This window comes from Aedes aegypti, chromosome 3 (genome assembly GCF_002204515.2).
Source record: "Aedes aegypti strain LVP_AGWG chromosome 3, AaegL5.0 Primary Assembly, whole genome shotgun sequence".
In the NCBI taxonomy this organism is placed as follows: Eukaryota; Metazoa; Arthropoda; class Insecta; order Diptera; family Culicidae; genus Aedes; species Aedes aegypti.
In genome coordinates this window covers 147,025,958-147,038,344 of record NC_035109.1, presented here as the reverse complement: position 1 = coordinate 147,038,344, position 12,387 = coordinate 147,025,958, and the positions used below count along the sequence as shown (strand labels likewise).

The 12,387-nt window shown below is 35.1% G+C and overlaps 1 protein-coding gene across 2 annotated transcripts in view; it reads right to left on the bottom strand.

Moving 5' to 3' along the window:
• LOC5575719 (phosrestin-2) overlaps positions 1 to 12,387 on the bottom strand; it is a 149,710-nt gene that overhangs the window by 112,740 nt on the left and 24,583 nt on the right. For both annotated transcript variants that reach the window (XM_021850170.1, XM_021850171.1), the window contains one exon: positions 3,131 to 3,295. In XM_021850170.1, coding sequence (XP_021705862.1) covers positions 3,131 to 3,295 — 165 coding nt within the window. The remainder of the gene's footprint in view (positions 1 to 3,130; positions 3,296 to 12,387) is intronic.

Below are 12,387 nucleotides of genomic sequence, written 5' to 3'. Positions count from 1 at the left end.
TTCAATGATTTGATAAATAATCACTTCTAGGTTTACCCCAGAAACCGTTTCTCTCGGTAAATCTCGATTTCCTTCAATGGGTCTTCAAGAATAGCTCAAGATTTTTGTTTGAGAATGCAGCCTTGTAGTGCTAGCAGAACTTTCTTCAAAACACAAGGCTTCATGAATTGTTTCAAGAGTTCTAACAAGGAACTTACAGGAAAGTTTATAGAAGTTCCTCTAATAATTCGCCTAAGATTATACTTTATGAAATACTTCTGTATATTTTTATGAAATTTTTCATGTATTTCCTGTTGAATTCGATCAGAAATCCCGGAATTCCACTTTAAGAATCACTGAAGTTTTTTCTTATTCCTTAGTCAATTCAAGATATTCTTTTAGAAATTGCATGAGATTTATAGATAACTCCATGAAATTTAGTTCAGGAATGACTCTTAGAACTTTTGTACGAACTCCAGAAATTCCACTAAGTTTCTTCTGTTTTTTTAGCGGAAAAATTTTTTTTTGATCATTCTGAGCATATAATCAGTATCTGCAAAGATTATCAAAGAAATTCCTTCAGGAAATATTCCTAGAAATTTTACTAGGAACATCTCCAAACCTCAAAAGGGATTCTTCAAAGTAATAAGTTTTTAATAATCTAGATACAATCGTAGAAATTTCTCCAGAAATAGTTTTTCTAGAAAAAAAAAAGATTTTTTTAATGATTTCTCCAAATATTCTAATAAAATTCATTCCATAGATGTATCAGATATTGTTCCAGAGATTTTCCTGTACTTTATCTTATGCTTCTATCAGGGCTTTTTATCTAGAAATATTCTTAGAACACCAAAACTTCCTCTGCAGAATCCGTAGGATTTTTTCAGAATATTGCTTCTGGGCTTCAACAAGTTTCTGAGAGGGATATTCTTAGAAAAAATTCTGGGTAAATCCTTGGATGAGTTTCTGAAATAGTTTCTGGAGTGTTTATAGAAGGAATGTCATAAGAAACTCCTCGATGAATTTTTGGAGCATTCTTGGGAACATTTATTTTGAAATCTGTATATGAAATTCGGAGAAATATTGACGATCTGAAAAAAATCTTAGTTTTTCTTAAAGATACTTATGAAAAAAAAGATAATTCCTTGTATAAGTTTTATTGAGAATCTCTAGAGAAATTTCTCAGGGAAGAACTCGGTGCAGATTTTGTTATAGAATTGATGGAAAGTTGTTGGCAGTGTTTAGGAAATATTTTGAGTAAGTATATGCCAAGACAAATGTTAGAAGAAATTTGAAATAATTCCTTAAAAAATCTTGAAATTATTCTTGGAATACATTGACAATATCCTTGAATTCATTTTGAGAGAGATTTTCAGCGTAATTCCTGAATGAAGTTGAGAGGAATTATTTGAAGCCATCTTTGGAAAATTAGATGTATTGGTAGTTGAGCTCTTAAAAATATTAGGTGGAATTCATAAAAAAAATCATTGGAATAGTTTACTGAGAAATCTCTCAATAAATTTTTGTACGGAATTTGAACTCTCACCTTCTCTTTTCAAAGCAATTAATTCGATAAATTATCTTGAAGATTTTCTGAAAAACTAATTCTTGAAGACTACATATTACCTTAAAGAAAAATCAAAAGCAAATCCTGGACAAATCTCTACCTGAATCCGAAGACCATTTCCGGGGAAACTTCTGTCTGATTCCTTGGAAGAATACTTGCGATATGCCTTAAGAAATTTAGCAGCTTTTTCTATAAGAATGAATGTAAAATTTATTTTTGTGAGTTTTCAAATAAACTTTATAAAATCCTTATTTTCCGTGGCTTGACTGTCGTTAAATGGAGCTTTTTGTTAATCGAATCTTCAGGCATTTTCCAATCAAAGGGTTTTTGTTTGAATGTTAATGGACCCATTACTCAGATAAAAAACTGAAAAAAGATGCATTTTGAACTTCACTTTGCTAACTGCGAAGGGAAAAGGATGTGGATAACCTTCAAAGTTTAACGTTTCATGCCAAAAGGGTGAAGAGGTTGTGTATAATGATCGTTTTGGATGAAATTCGCAAATATGGTTTTGAGGCCACTTGCCCCCCTGTGATGGAAATCCTGGCTACGCCTATGAAGATTCTCATGAAGTTTTCCCAAAATACATTCTAGGATTCCTCTAGAAATTTCCAATGAAGTTCTTCCAGTAGCAATTACAGAGTTTTACTTAGAATGTCCCGTTAAAAAAAAGAAATTCTCCAGAAGTTATCTGACGAAGAAAAGAAGTCTTATTTTTTATCTCTGGGAATCCTTTAAACATTTTCTTATGAAAGTCTTTTATGACAATCCCTAAAATATTTCCTAGTGAGAATTCTAGACGACATTTTTGGAGATCTTCATGGGGGAAATATTTGAGAAATACCAATCAATCCTTTTCGTAGTAGTACAACTATACAAAAGTCCTTAGAAAAAATTGTGGGGGATTTTTTGAAAAAATATTTTAAGTTATTGAAGAAACCTTTCTTTAGAGTTTAAGGCACATTTTTTGGTGCTGTTTCTGGAGAAGCCAAAGGAGTCCTTAGAGGAACATCTGGACATATTTCTAAAAGATATTCTTGAAGGAGTTCTAGAAACTATCTTTGGAGAAATTCCTGCAGGAATTCCAGAACAAGTTTCAGAAGGATTTCCTTGAGAAATTCCTTGAAAACTTGAACAAACTTCTGATGAATTTACTTCTGGTATAGTAAATTCTTGAGTAGTATCGAATTAAACTTTTTGAAGGTTTTCTCTTTGAAGTAGAACGATTTCTGAAGGTTTGTATAGGATTAGAAAAAACTTAGTCAAAAATGTGTTTCGATATTTTTAAGTTTATTTAGTTTTTATAGTTTCAGATGCATGATACAAAGTTACAAAAATCATTTCGCTTCAAATTACATACTTCATGGGACAGTTTAATATACACTGATTAAAATTTAATCTCAACATGAACTTATCATTTGCTCACCCAAACATGAATCGAATCTATCGTCAGTGGAAAAATCAGCTCATTACTGAAATGGTTTCGATTTCAACCCCGCCACAGCGACGAGGCTCGTCAATATCTTCAAAACTCCAATAAAGAGGGTACCGAAAAGTCAGAAAAAAATCCAATAAATTACCTACCGGAAGGTCAACGTCAGCTGCCCGTAGATTTTGGCATCGTTGATGATTTTGGGATCGATGTAGATGACACCCCTGAGTGGTTCGATAGCTCCTTTCCGGGCCACCAGTTCCCGGCTGCCGAGGTACAGTGTTAGCAGCTGATTGGATGACGTCTTCTTGAATACCCTGATTGCGAGAGGGAGAGAGAGAGAGAGAGAAAAAATGATGAGTTGATAAATTAAATTGAGTGTAAGAGTACTTTTTTTTGGGATATCTGCGGCAGTGATGGAAGTGATTTTCGAGAAGGTAAAAGATGAGAACTGTTGAAATTTGCTGTTGAGTCTTTGATCTGAATGTAAAAGTCAAGTTGTGAGGGAAGTATCCAATCATCTAAATCAGTTTGGTTAATCCGATTGGTAGGATTTATATTGATGTCCCATGTATATAGGAAGTCCTATAGAAAATGGGACAAGCAGACGTAGGATAAAATATTTTTGTTGTAGATTTATTAGTATACGTGTTTTGGAACAATAAGTAGAGCAAGGTGGGTCAAAAGTTGGACCTTCGTGGAATAATCAACATTTCTAGAAAAAAAATATAGCAGTTGAATAAATACCACACAGTGAACCTTGAGCATATGGGCTTAAATGTTGCTGAACAAACTTAGCTAAAATATTTACCCATTTTTAGTTATAACAGTTTTAAAATTGATTGTCTTAAATGAACTTTTGCCCACCGCTGGCGCTGTGGAGTACCAGGGTGCCCTCCACAGTATTGTGCCCTTTAAGCGCTACCAGAAGCGGAGAGGTGACCTTGTGTTCCTCCGAGATAATCGGCTGCCCTTCAGTCTCAAACCTGAGGCTAAATAAGGGTAGAACGATGAATATGTTGCTATTTAGATTAAATTATCACCTATATGGGTTCGCATTATGCGGTTTACAAAGTGTGCTCTGTGCTGTTTTGCCTTTGGCGACTATTAATAGATACCTATCTGTTTTTTTCGTTACTGATCTTCTTCGTGCTGAGATTGTAAAAAGCTTTGTCCTGCCTAGTTTGGGTAGTGGCTACGGTTAGGATCTTCAGCATAAAAGAACAGCATCGATCATTGGGCAGAATCGTGGTTGGAGAAATGCGGTCACGAACCGAGTATTGTGGTGTTAAATTGATTCAATTGTTATCTAAATTAATTAATGTGAAATTTATGTGACCAACAAGGACAAATATTCCTCCATTGTTTCCAACTTTCAAATTGAATTTTCAGTTCTTTCCTGTAGCCCATCGCACAGTTACCCACCATTATTCTATCCTTTCATATTGCGTTGGCTTGAGTAACTTATCGCAAATGGAAGAACATGTGTCCCTGCTAATATGTACAAACGTGCAATCACATAACCATGCTCTTAGCTGTGGGCAGACATTACTGCAATCTAATTGCTTCGATAGAAATGTTCCATTTCCTTTGGTGTGATTCCCAATGAATGCCCGGTGACCAAACACCTCCCATCCGCTTTCAATTTAATAATAATTTCATTCAGCGTGTGCCAAACGATAACACTACGGAACAATGTTTCGTCTCAAGCTCCAAATATTGCTATTTACCGAATTTAAAGTTGCTGAAAGGAGGCCTTCCTTAGTCGAGTCGTTAGAGTCCGCGGCTACAAAGCAAAGCCATGCTGAAGGTGTCTGGGTTCGATTCCCAGTCGGATCTTTTCGTAATGGAAATTTCCTTGACTTCCCTGGGCATAAAGTATCATCGTACCTGCCACACGATATACGAATGCGAAAATGGCAACTTAGGCAAAGAAAGCTCTCAGTTAATAACTGTGGAAGTGCTCATTGAACATTAAGCTGAGAAGCAGGCTCAGTCCCAGTGAGGACGTTAATGCCAAGAAGAAGAAGGTTCGAAAAAAAAAGGTTGCTTATTCCATTGTCGGTTTTCAAAACATGATAGAACGTCTAGTTTTTAATGTATTGGCTGTCAAAAAAAACAGAATTTGACGATTTCAATTAACTTGTATGCAAGTTTACCAGCTTGTATGAGGATTTATTTGCTTAATTTCTCATAGAATTCGAACTTTAAGTGTTAAACAATACTTATCATTAAATTTCATATTACTTTCGATGCTCAAAATTTATTTTTGATGATTAAGTAATTTATTATATTTAGCTAGACAAAAGAAACAAAGAATTTTGTATAGGAACTGCAAACATGTAAAAAAAATCATTTGCAAAAATATTGTGCATGTTCAATGGATAATGCCACTAGAAAGTTTGATAAATCATACTCATACTAAATTTTATGTCAACATCAATTAAATCACTCTTTTATACCACTTTGGCGGCCTGTAGCTCAAAATTGTGATGTGTTGGAACATTTCTGAGAACTGCATTAAATTCAACAACCCCAAATTTACTAAAGACACATAATTTGATCCTTGAGCCAGGCAAGAATGTAATTTTCGATACGCTGTGTAATGGTCAGTGTTGCTACCGCAGAAAGTGCAGGGCAATTTTGTGTCAAACGTCGATAAAATGGTTTTATTGACTTGCCAACCGCACCACACACATGCGCTCGATTATAATGGGATTCTAGAAATAGAAACATCACTAGGGATGATGTGCTTGGTGTTATAGTCGAACCGGGACGACGGTAAAGGCATTAGAACATATTATATGAGAAGCCATTATTCGTATTACAGGCTAAAGATAGCACTTGCTTTACTTAGATGATGTAACTAGTGGGATTGAGATCAGCGTTCTAAGTTCGTATCGCGTTTGCTTGATGTGCATAGCCGAAATCAAATAGAAGCCTATATTTGGTATTGTGGTGACTCTGATGATAATAACTGATCTTTACTTATCAAAATATACCTGGCGTCTAATGTTTTGATATTCTGACTATCTTTCAATTTGTTTTTCTTGGGAGCAACTTCAAATAATTTACCATAAAATTGCAAACACAATAAGGATTCATGTAATATATGTATTAGGCGTATACGTCTTTCCAATTTCTGAGTTTTCAGTGAATTTAATATCTTATTGGTAAAACAAACTGACATTTACTCAAAACTCGGCGTGCAGTTTCTGACTTTCAATCAAAATCATCAACATCATCGTTACTTAGTCTGATTCTGAATGAAGACACGCTTTGTCAGACATCACTCAATGAGATAGTCTGTACGGTATCGTATCTTTAATGGAGCAATGAGATGATTGAATCCAATTGGTTTGCAAACCTCAAATGGGTCTGAGTCAAGTAGATAGAAGATTGATTGATTATGCAGAAAACACCGGTGCTTTCGTTTCGCACTTTTACATTTACATCATACCGTTCGCTGGTTTTCAATTAAGCAAATGAAAAAAGCTTGATGGTAATAGATTGAGAACTTCACCCTTCAATTGAGAATCTGTAGAAGGTCATTTCTGAAATACAGTGTTACTTGTTTTTATCTTTTATTATAAAAAAATCGTTTTTCTTGCATGGTATAATAATAATTATCTATAGTGTTTTCAACAAACTAAATGCAAGTAAAGCAAATAAGAATAAGGACGAATCTTTTAGGCCTATGTACATAATTTTCTTACCAATATTGTTCTCAGTTCACAAAACAATCTTCAAATTAAAAATCCATGCTTAAGGTGAAAATGATCACCATTTATCATTTATCTAAAAAAAACATATACATTTTTTTCGTAAACGCCCTGAAAAGTTTGACCTCTCTGTGACACATTGAAAAGGAAATGATTTGATATTTTTTCATTCTGACGTGAACATTTTTTTTTATTTTTATTTACTTAAAGTCGTAACATTTTTCAAAACACACACTGGAAAAACTAAAACTTACTTCATACTTGAAAATTCTATAAAATCTCATACTAATTATGTACGTTCCATTTATTTACATTTATGTATGCTATGGACTATTGGAGTTGGTCGATTAACATGCATAGATATTAACGAAAATGATTTACTTGCATGGTAAGTGAACCCAAACTTTTTCACGATTACTTCAATGGCTGTTTTATTATTATTAAGTAGTTTTTGTATTTTTCCGCCAAAATTTTGCAAGTGCCTTTCAAAGAATATAAGATTACGATTCTAATGACGCACGCGTTATTCTATTAGAGTAGCCCACATTTTCACAAAATCAAATAGACTTTGGAGATTACTATTTTTGTAACTCTAATAGAATCCCGACTAGCAGATCATATCAAAATTATTACACAAATATATCATATTGAGATATAAGAATCTACCGTTGATGAAATTTGTGTTGATGAATGTTTTTCCAATTATACATAACAAGATTAAATCAGAATGTGTTACAATACATTTTAGAACACACCATGTTACAAAAAAAAAAATAACAAATCTTGTTAGAGTCTTGTTATAAAATTTTCAGGAATTTCTCTACGAATTTCTCCAGGGACAAGAACTCCACCAGGAATTCCTCCAGAGTGCTAGCAGAGATTCCTCCAGAAATTACTTGTACAAAGAACTCCAATAGGGATTCCTCATGAGAATCCTGCTAAGATTTGTATGAAATTTGTCCATAGATTCCCTCAGGATTTTTTCCAGGAGCTCCTTATTGAATTTCTCAAGGATTTTCTCTAAGGACATATTGCCAGGAAATAATTCAGAGATATTTTTGAAAACTTATTTAGGTGCTCCAGTGTTTCTTTGAATGATTTCTTCAAAGATTGCACCATGAAATAATTCAGATATTTTCAATCCTTCAGGGATTTCTCAATGAATTTCTCTAGGACAATTTCATCGCTAAATAATTCAGATTTTTTTTCAAAAACTCCTCCTCCAAGGATTTCAGTAATTATTTTACCTTGGCATAATTCTGATACGTTCAAAGAATTTCTCCAAGGATTCCTTCAAAAACTCCTTCCTGAATTCTTCCATAGATTATTTCAAGAAATTCCCAAAGGGACTCCATCAGAGTTTCATCAGAAAGTTCTGCAATTTCTCGAGGGATTATTCCACAGAATGTCTCCAGGAGTTCGTCTAGAAACTCCATCAGCGATTTTTTCAAGGAATTGCTCTAGACATATTTCACCGCATAATAATTTAGAGATATTTTCGAAAACTCATGGAGGGATTTCAGTAATTCTTCCATAGATTTCCCCTCGACTTAATTCGGATATTTTCCCAAAATTTATCTAAGCATTCTTTCAAATTTCGAATTTTGAGTTTAACCAGGGATTCTTCAAGATTTACTTCTTCAATTTCCCCAGGGATTTCTAAAAAGGATCTTCCAGGGATTTCTCCTGGAATTTGCCCAGGAGTTCTCTCAGAAATTTCTCGAAAATCCACTTCGAAGATATATCGGGGAGATTCAAGGATCGTTTTTTCAAGATATAAATGATAATGCCTTCAAAGAATTCACCAAGAAATAATTTAAATACAACCCACCCGGAATTCCTCCAGAAATTCTACCAGGGATTCTTCCGAAAATTCCCAATGAGATTCCTCTAGGGATTCATCATGAAAATGTCTCCAGTGATACCTTCGCAGTATTCCTCAAGAAAATCCTTCTTAGATTTCTTAAAGAATTTCTCCAGTTACAAAATTTTAACGAAATGATTCAGGGATTTTTTCAAAAACTCCTCCAAGGATTTCAGTAATTCTTTCAAAGATTTCACCTAGACATATTTCAGATATTTCCAAGAAATTTCTCAACGGGTACTCCAGAAATTTCTCCAAGAATTCCTCCAAAGTTCTCACAATGATTCCTTCAAACATTTCATCTGCAATTTCCGAGATATTAATTCAGATATGTTTTCGAAAACTTCTCCAGGGATTACAGATTTCCTCAAAAGATATCTCCTAGAAACATTTAAGATAATTTCCAGAAATTTCTCTAAGGAAACCTACAGACAGATTTCTTCGAAAAATTCTCAAATAGATTCGTACACAGATTTGTTTTAGAAATTCCTACAGGGATTTCTAGAAATAATTCAGGCATTTCAGTAACTCCTTCAAAGTTTTTACCTGGACAAATATCTTAATTCACTTTCTAGAAATTAATTTAAGGATTCCTTCGATAATTCTCCATAGGACACCTTTAGAGTTCCACAAAAGATTCTTCCAGGAATTCTTTCTGCAATTTTTTCTAGGCATTTCTTCAGAAATTCTGTTAGGAATTTGTTCTAGGATTTGCTCAAGAATTACTTCAGAAAGTCCTTCAAGAAGCTCTCAACGAATTTCTTCAAGAACATTTCAACATAAACTAATTCAATATTTTATACAAAAACTTGTCCAGAAAACGCAGTAGGATAAAAGCACCGATTTTGGCCAGCCTAAGAGAAAATGTCAATAAAAAATAAATGGGAAGCCGTATTTATACTACAAATATGTCAAATGCTAGCTTTAAATCCATATTATCTGTGTAAATATCAAAACTGAGCTAAAACCATTTTTTCGCTTTGAAAATCCCGTTGGTCAATATAGGCCAACGGAACCAGTTTCAGCCAGAGATTTAACTTCGGTTCCTAAATTGGCCAATCTAATTGATTTCTCATGTGAGTGGCCAAATAAGGAGTGCCCTGGCTAAATTAGGTGTATGGGAGTTAAAATTATAAGGAAAATGAATTGTTTTTCCTATGTTTTGAATCAATATGGACGAGTAAATTAATGTAGCTCTATCATGTGAATGCGATCTACTGAACACAAAAGGTTTCATGCTGATTGGTTATGTAAAACGGTGTATAATCCCCTATGGCTACAACTGGCGTATGGCCAAAACCGGTGCTTCTACTGTTCGAGTGCTGAGTTACTTTGACGGACCCCTCGGTTCAAGAATCCTTATAGAGGAAGAAATGCACCCGAGGACGAGATCATCGAGTGATCGCTCATTCAACCGATAGAGTAGTGTGAAATACGTTGGCAAGGGGCTCAGGTGGAGCCGAGAAACCCATGAAATTGAATCGCGAAATATTGTACCTTAGTTGTTAGTAGAATATATGTAATTTGTTAAATAATGTGTTTATGTAATGTGTAATGGACTGTCGTAAATAAATTGTGAAGTGTTAATTTGAGGTGTTGAGTGGATAAAACCCCGAGAAACCCCATCAAGAATCGGTCAGCTGGCCGCACAATAATTGCCGGACGTCCACTTCAGCCACCTAAGGATTCGCTTATTGTAGCCACCAAAAATACAGTCCACTCGGAAGGAAGATAAGGACCAGCTCCCAAACATCTACCCTAAATCTTACAGAGAATTTCTTTAAAAATTTCAACATGAAATATTTTAGATGTTTTCGAAAAGGATAGATACATCTGAGACTTTTCCAGGAATTCTCCATGGATTTCAAGAAATTCCGAAGAGACCCTCTTTCCAGCATTTTTTTTCCAGGGATTCCTCCACAAAATTCCTTGAACTCCTTCAGGAATTTTTTAAAGAACTGTTCTAGGGAAATTTTCTAAATATATACTTACGGAGACTCCTCCGAGAGTTACCCCTGGGATTTCTCCCAGAGTTTCACCAATGACTCTGCCAGGAATTCCTTCAGTAAACACTCCGCAATTTCTCCAGAAAATTCCTTCAATGATTCCTTCATAAAACGGTCTTCCTCAGAGATTCTCAATTATATTTTTTCTCGGAAATTCATCTAGGGCTTTCTTCATCAATTTCTCCAAGGATTTTACCAGGTATTCTTTCCGGAATTCCACTTAAATCTCATCATTGAATTCCGCTGAAAATGGTGTAAGCCTTGACCGTTTGCCAAACTCACCAGTGATAACTTCAGTGATTCCACCAATAACCTCAGGAACTCCAACAGAAATTTTCCCAGCAATTTTATCATGGATCCTTACAAAAATTACACCTGCGGTACTTTCAGAAATTCCACTAGCAATAACTGTATTATTTTTGCCAGTTATTTTTTCAGGAGTTTTGCCAATAGTTCCTTCAGAAATTCCGCCAGTAATTTTTCCAGGTATTTCGCCAAAAAATACTCCATAAATTCCACCAGTATTCCTTCTTACAGCAATTCACATAAAGATTTCGCTATCAATTGTAACAGAGATTCCACCAGATATTCCTGCAGAAATTGTACCATGGAGGAATTAAATTCCACCAAGGATTCCATAAGATATTTTCCAGCAAATGCACCACGGTTTCCTCAAGTAATCCTCCCAAGGATTGGTCCGTTGATTTTTTCTGGGATTGCTTCAAGAATTCTGTAAGTGATTTTTTTTTTTACTCTTCCCTAAAAATCATATTTACGTCCCACCGTTGTAACGATTAAATGTGCAGTCATACATAGTTTACAGATTTGATAATGTCATTACAGATTTGATAAAGCATGAAACGAGCTCATCAATTGATCCTTCATCCTTGACTGAGCAGCCGCAATCCACTTTCAGCTTCACTTAACACATACTAACTGAGAAGGAAATCACTCTGGAGACGCGAGAATAATAACACTATGGACCAATGCACGAGTTCAATGAATTGACGTTTGAGCGGTGCCGAATTCACTCGTTGCCATGGTCACGTAAATAACACGGCACCGCTCAAACGTCAAATAGTGAACCCGTGCATAGGTCCATTGCTTTTCATGCAAAAATCGCGCTGATTACACAAAACAAAAGCACAAATGCACTCCGCACTGCCTAGCAACACGAGGAAACCGAAAAACAAACAATCAATCCGGCGGTGAAAAAACGAAACCACCTGCTTGGGCTTCAGAAGTGCACTTACAGATTCAACGGATCAAATACTACACTGAAACAAGCGTTGCAGTAATGAGAACCATGAACGTGTTTTTTAAATTACCATTCCAACCACGATTGAGCTATCATGAACGCTTTTTATTTGCGTTTTGTTCCCTCTCAATCCAACCGCGTCGATAGCCGAGCGGCTAGCGTTCGCGCTTGACAATCCCCAGATCCTCGGTTCGATTCTAGTCTGCTGCAAGTTTTTAACCATGATATAGTCATTTTTACTATAAAAATGGTGCCATGGTAAAATTGAATGCACAAAATATTCTAAATAAATGCGAATTTAGTCTGCACAAATCAAGTGGCGTTGTGTATTTAATTTAACCCTCTGATATAGTATTTTCAACCGCAACGCTGTTCTCAGTGTACTGTCACTCGCGTTCGCATATTTCTTTTTTTTTTCACTCGCACAACGCGAATTGGACACAAAGGAATGCAAACAATACTTTCGCGAGTCCGTCACCAACTGTCACTGAAAAACGCACATTGGTTTGGCAAAAATAAAGGTAGAAGTAATTGAAATTCCAGGCGATTGTAAGGTACA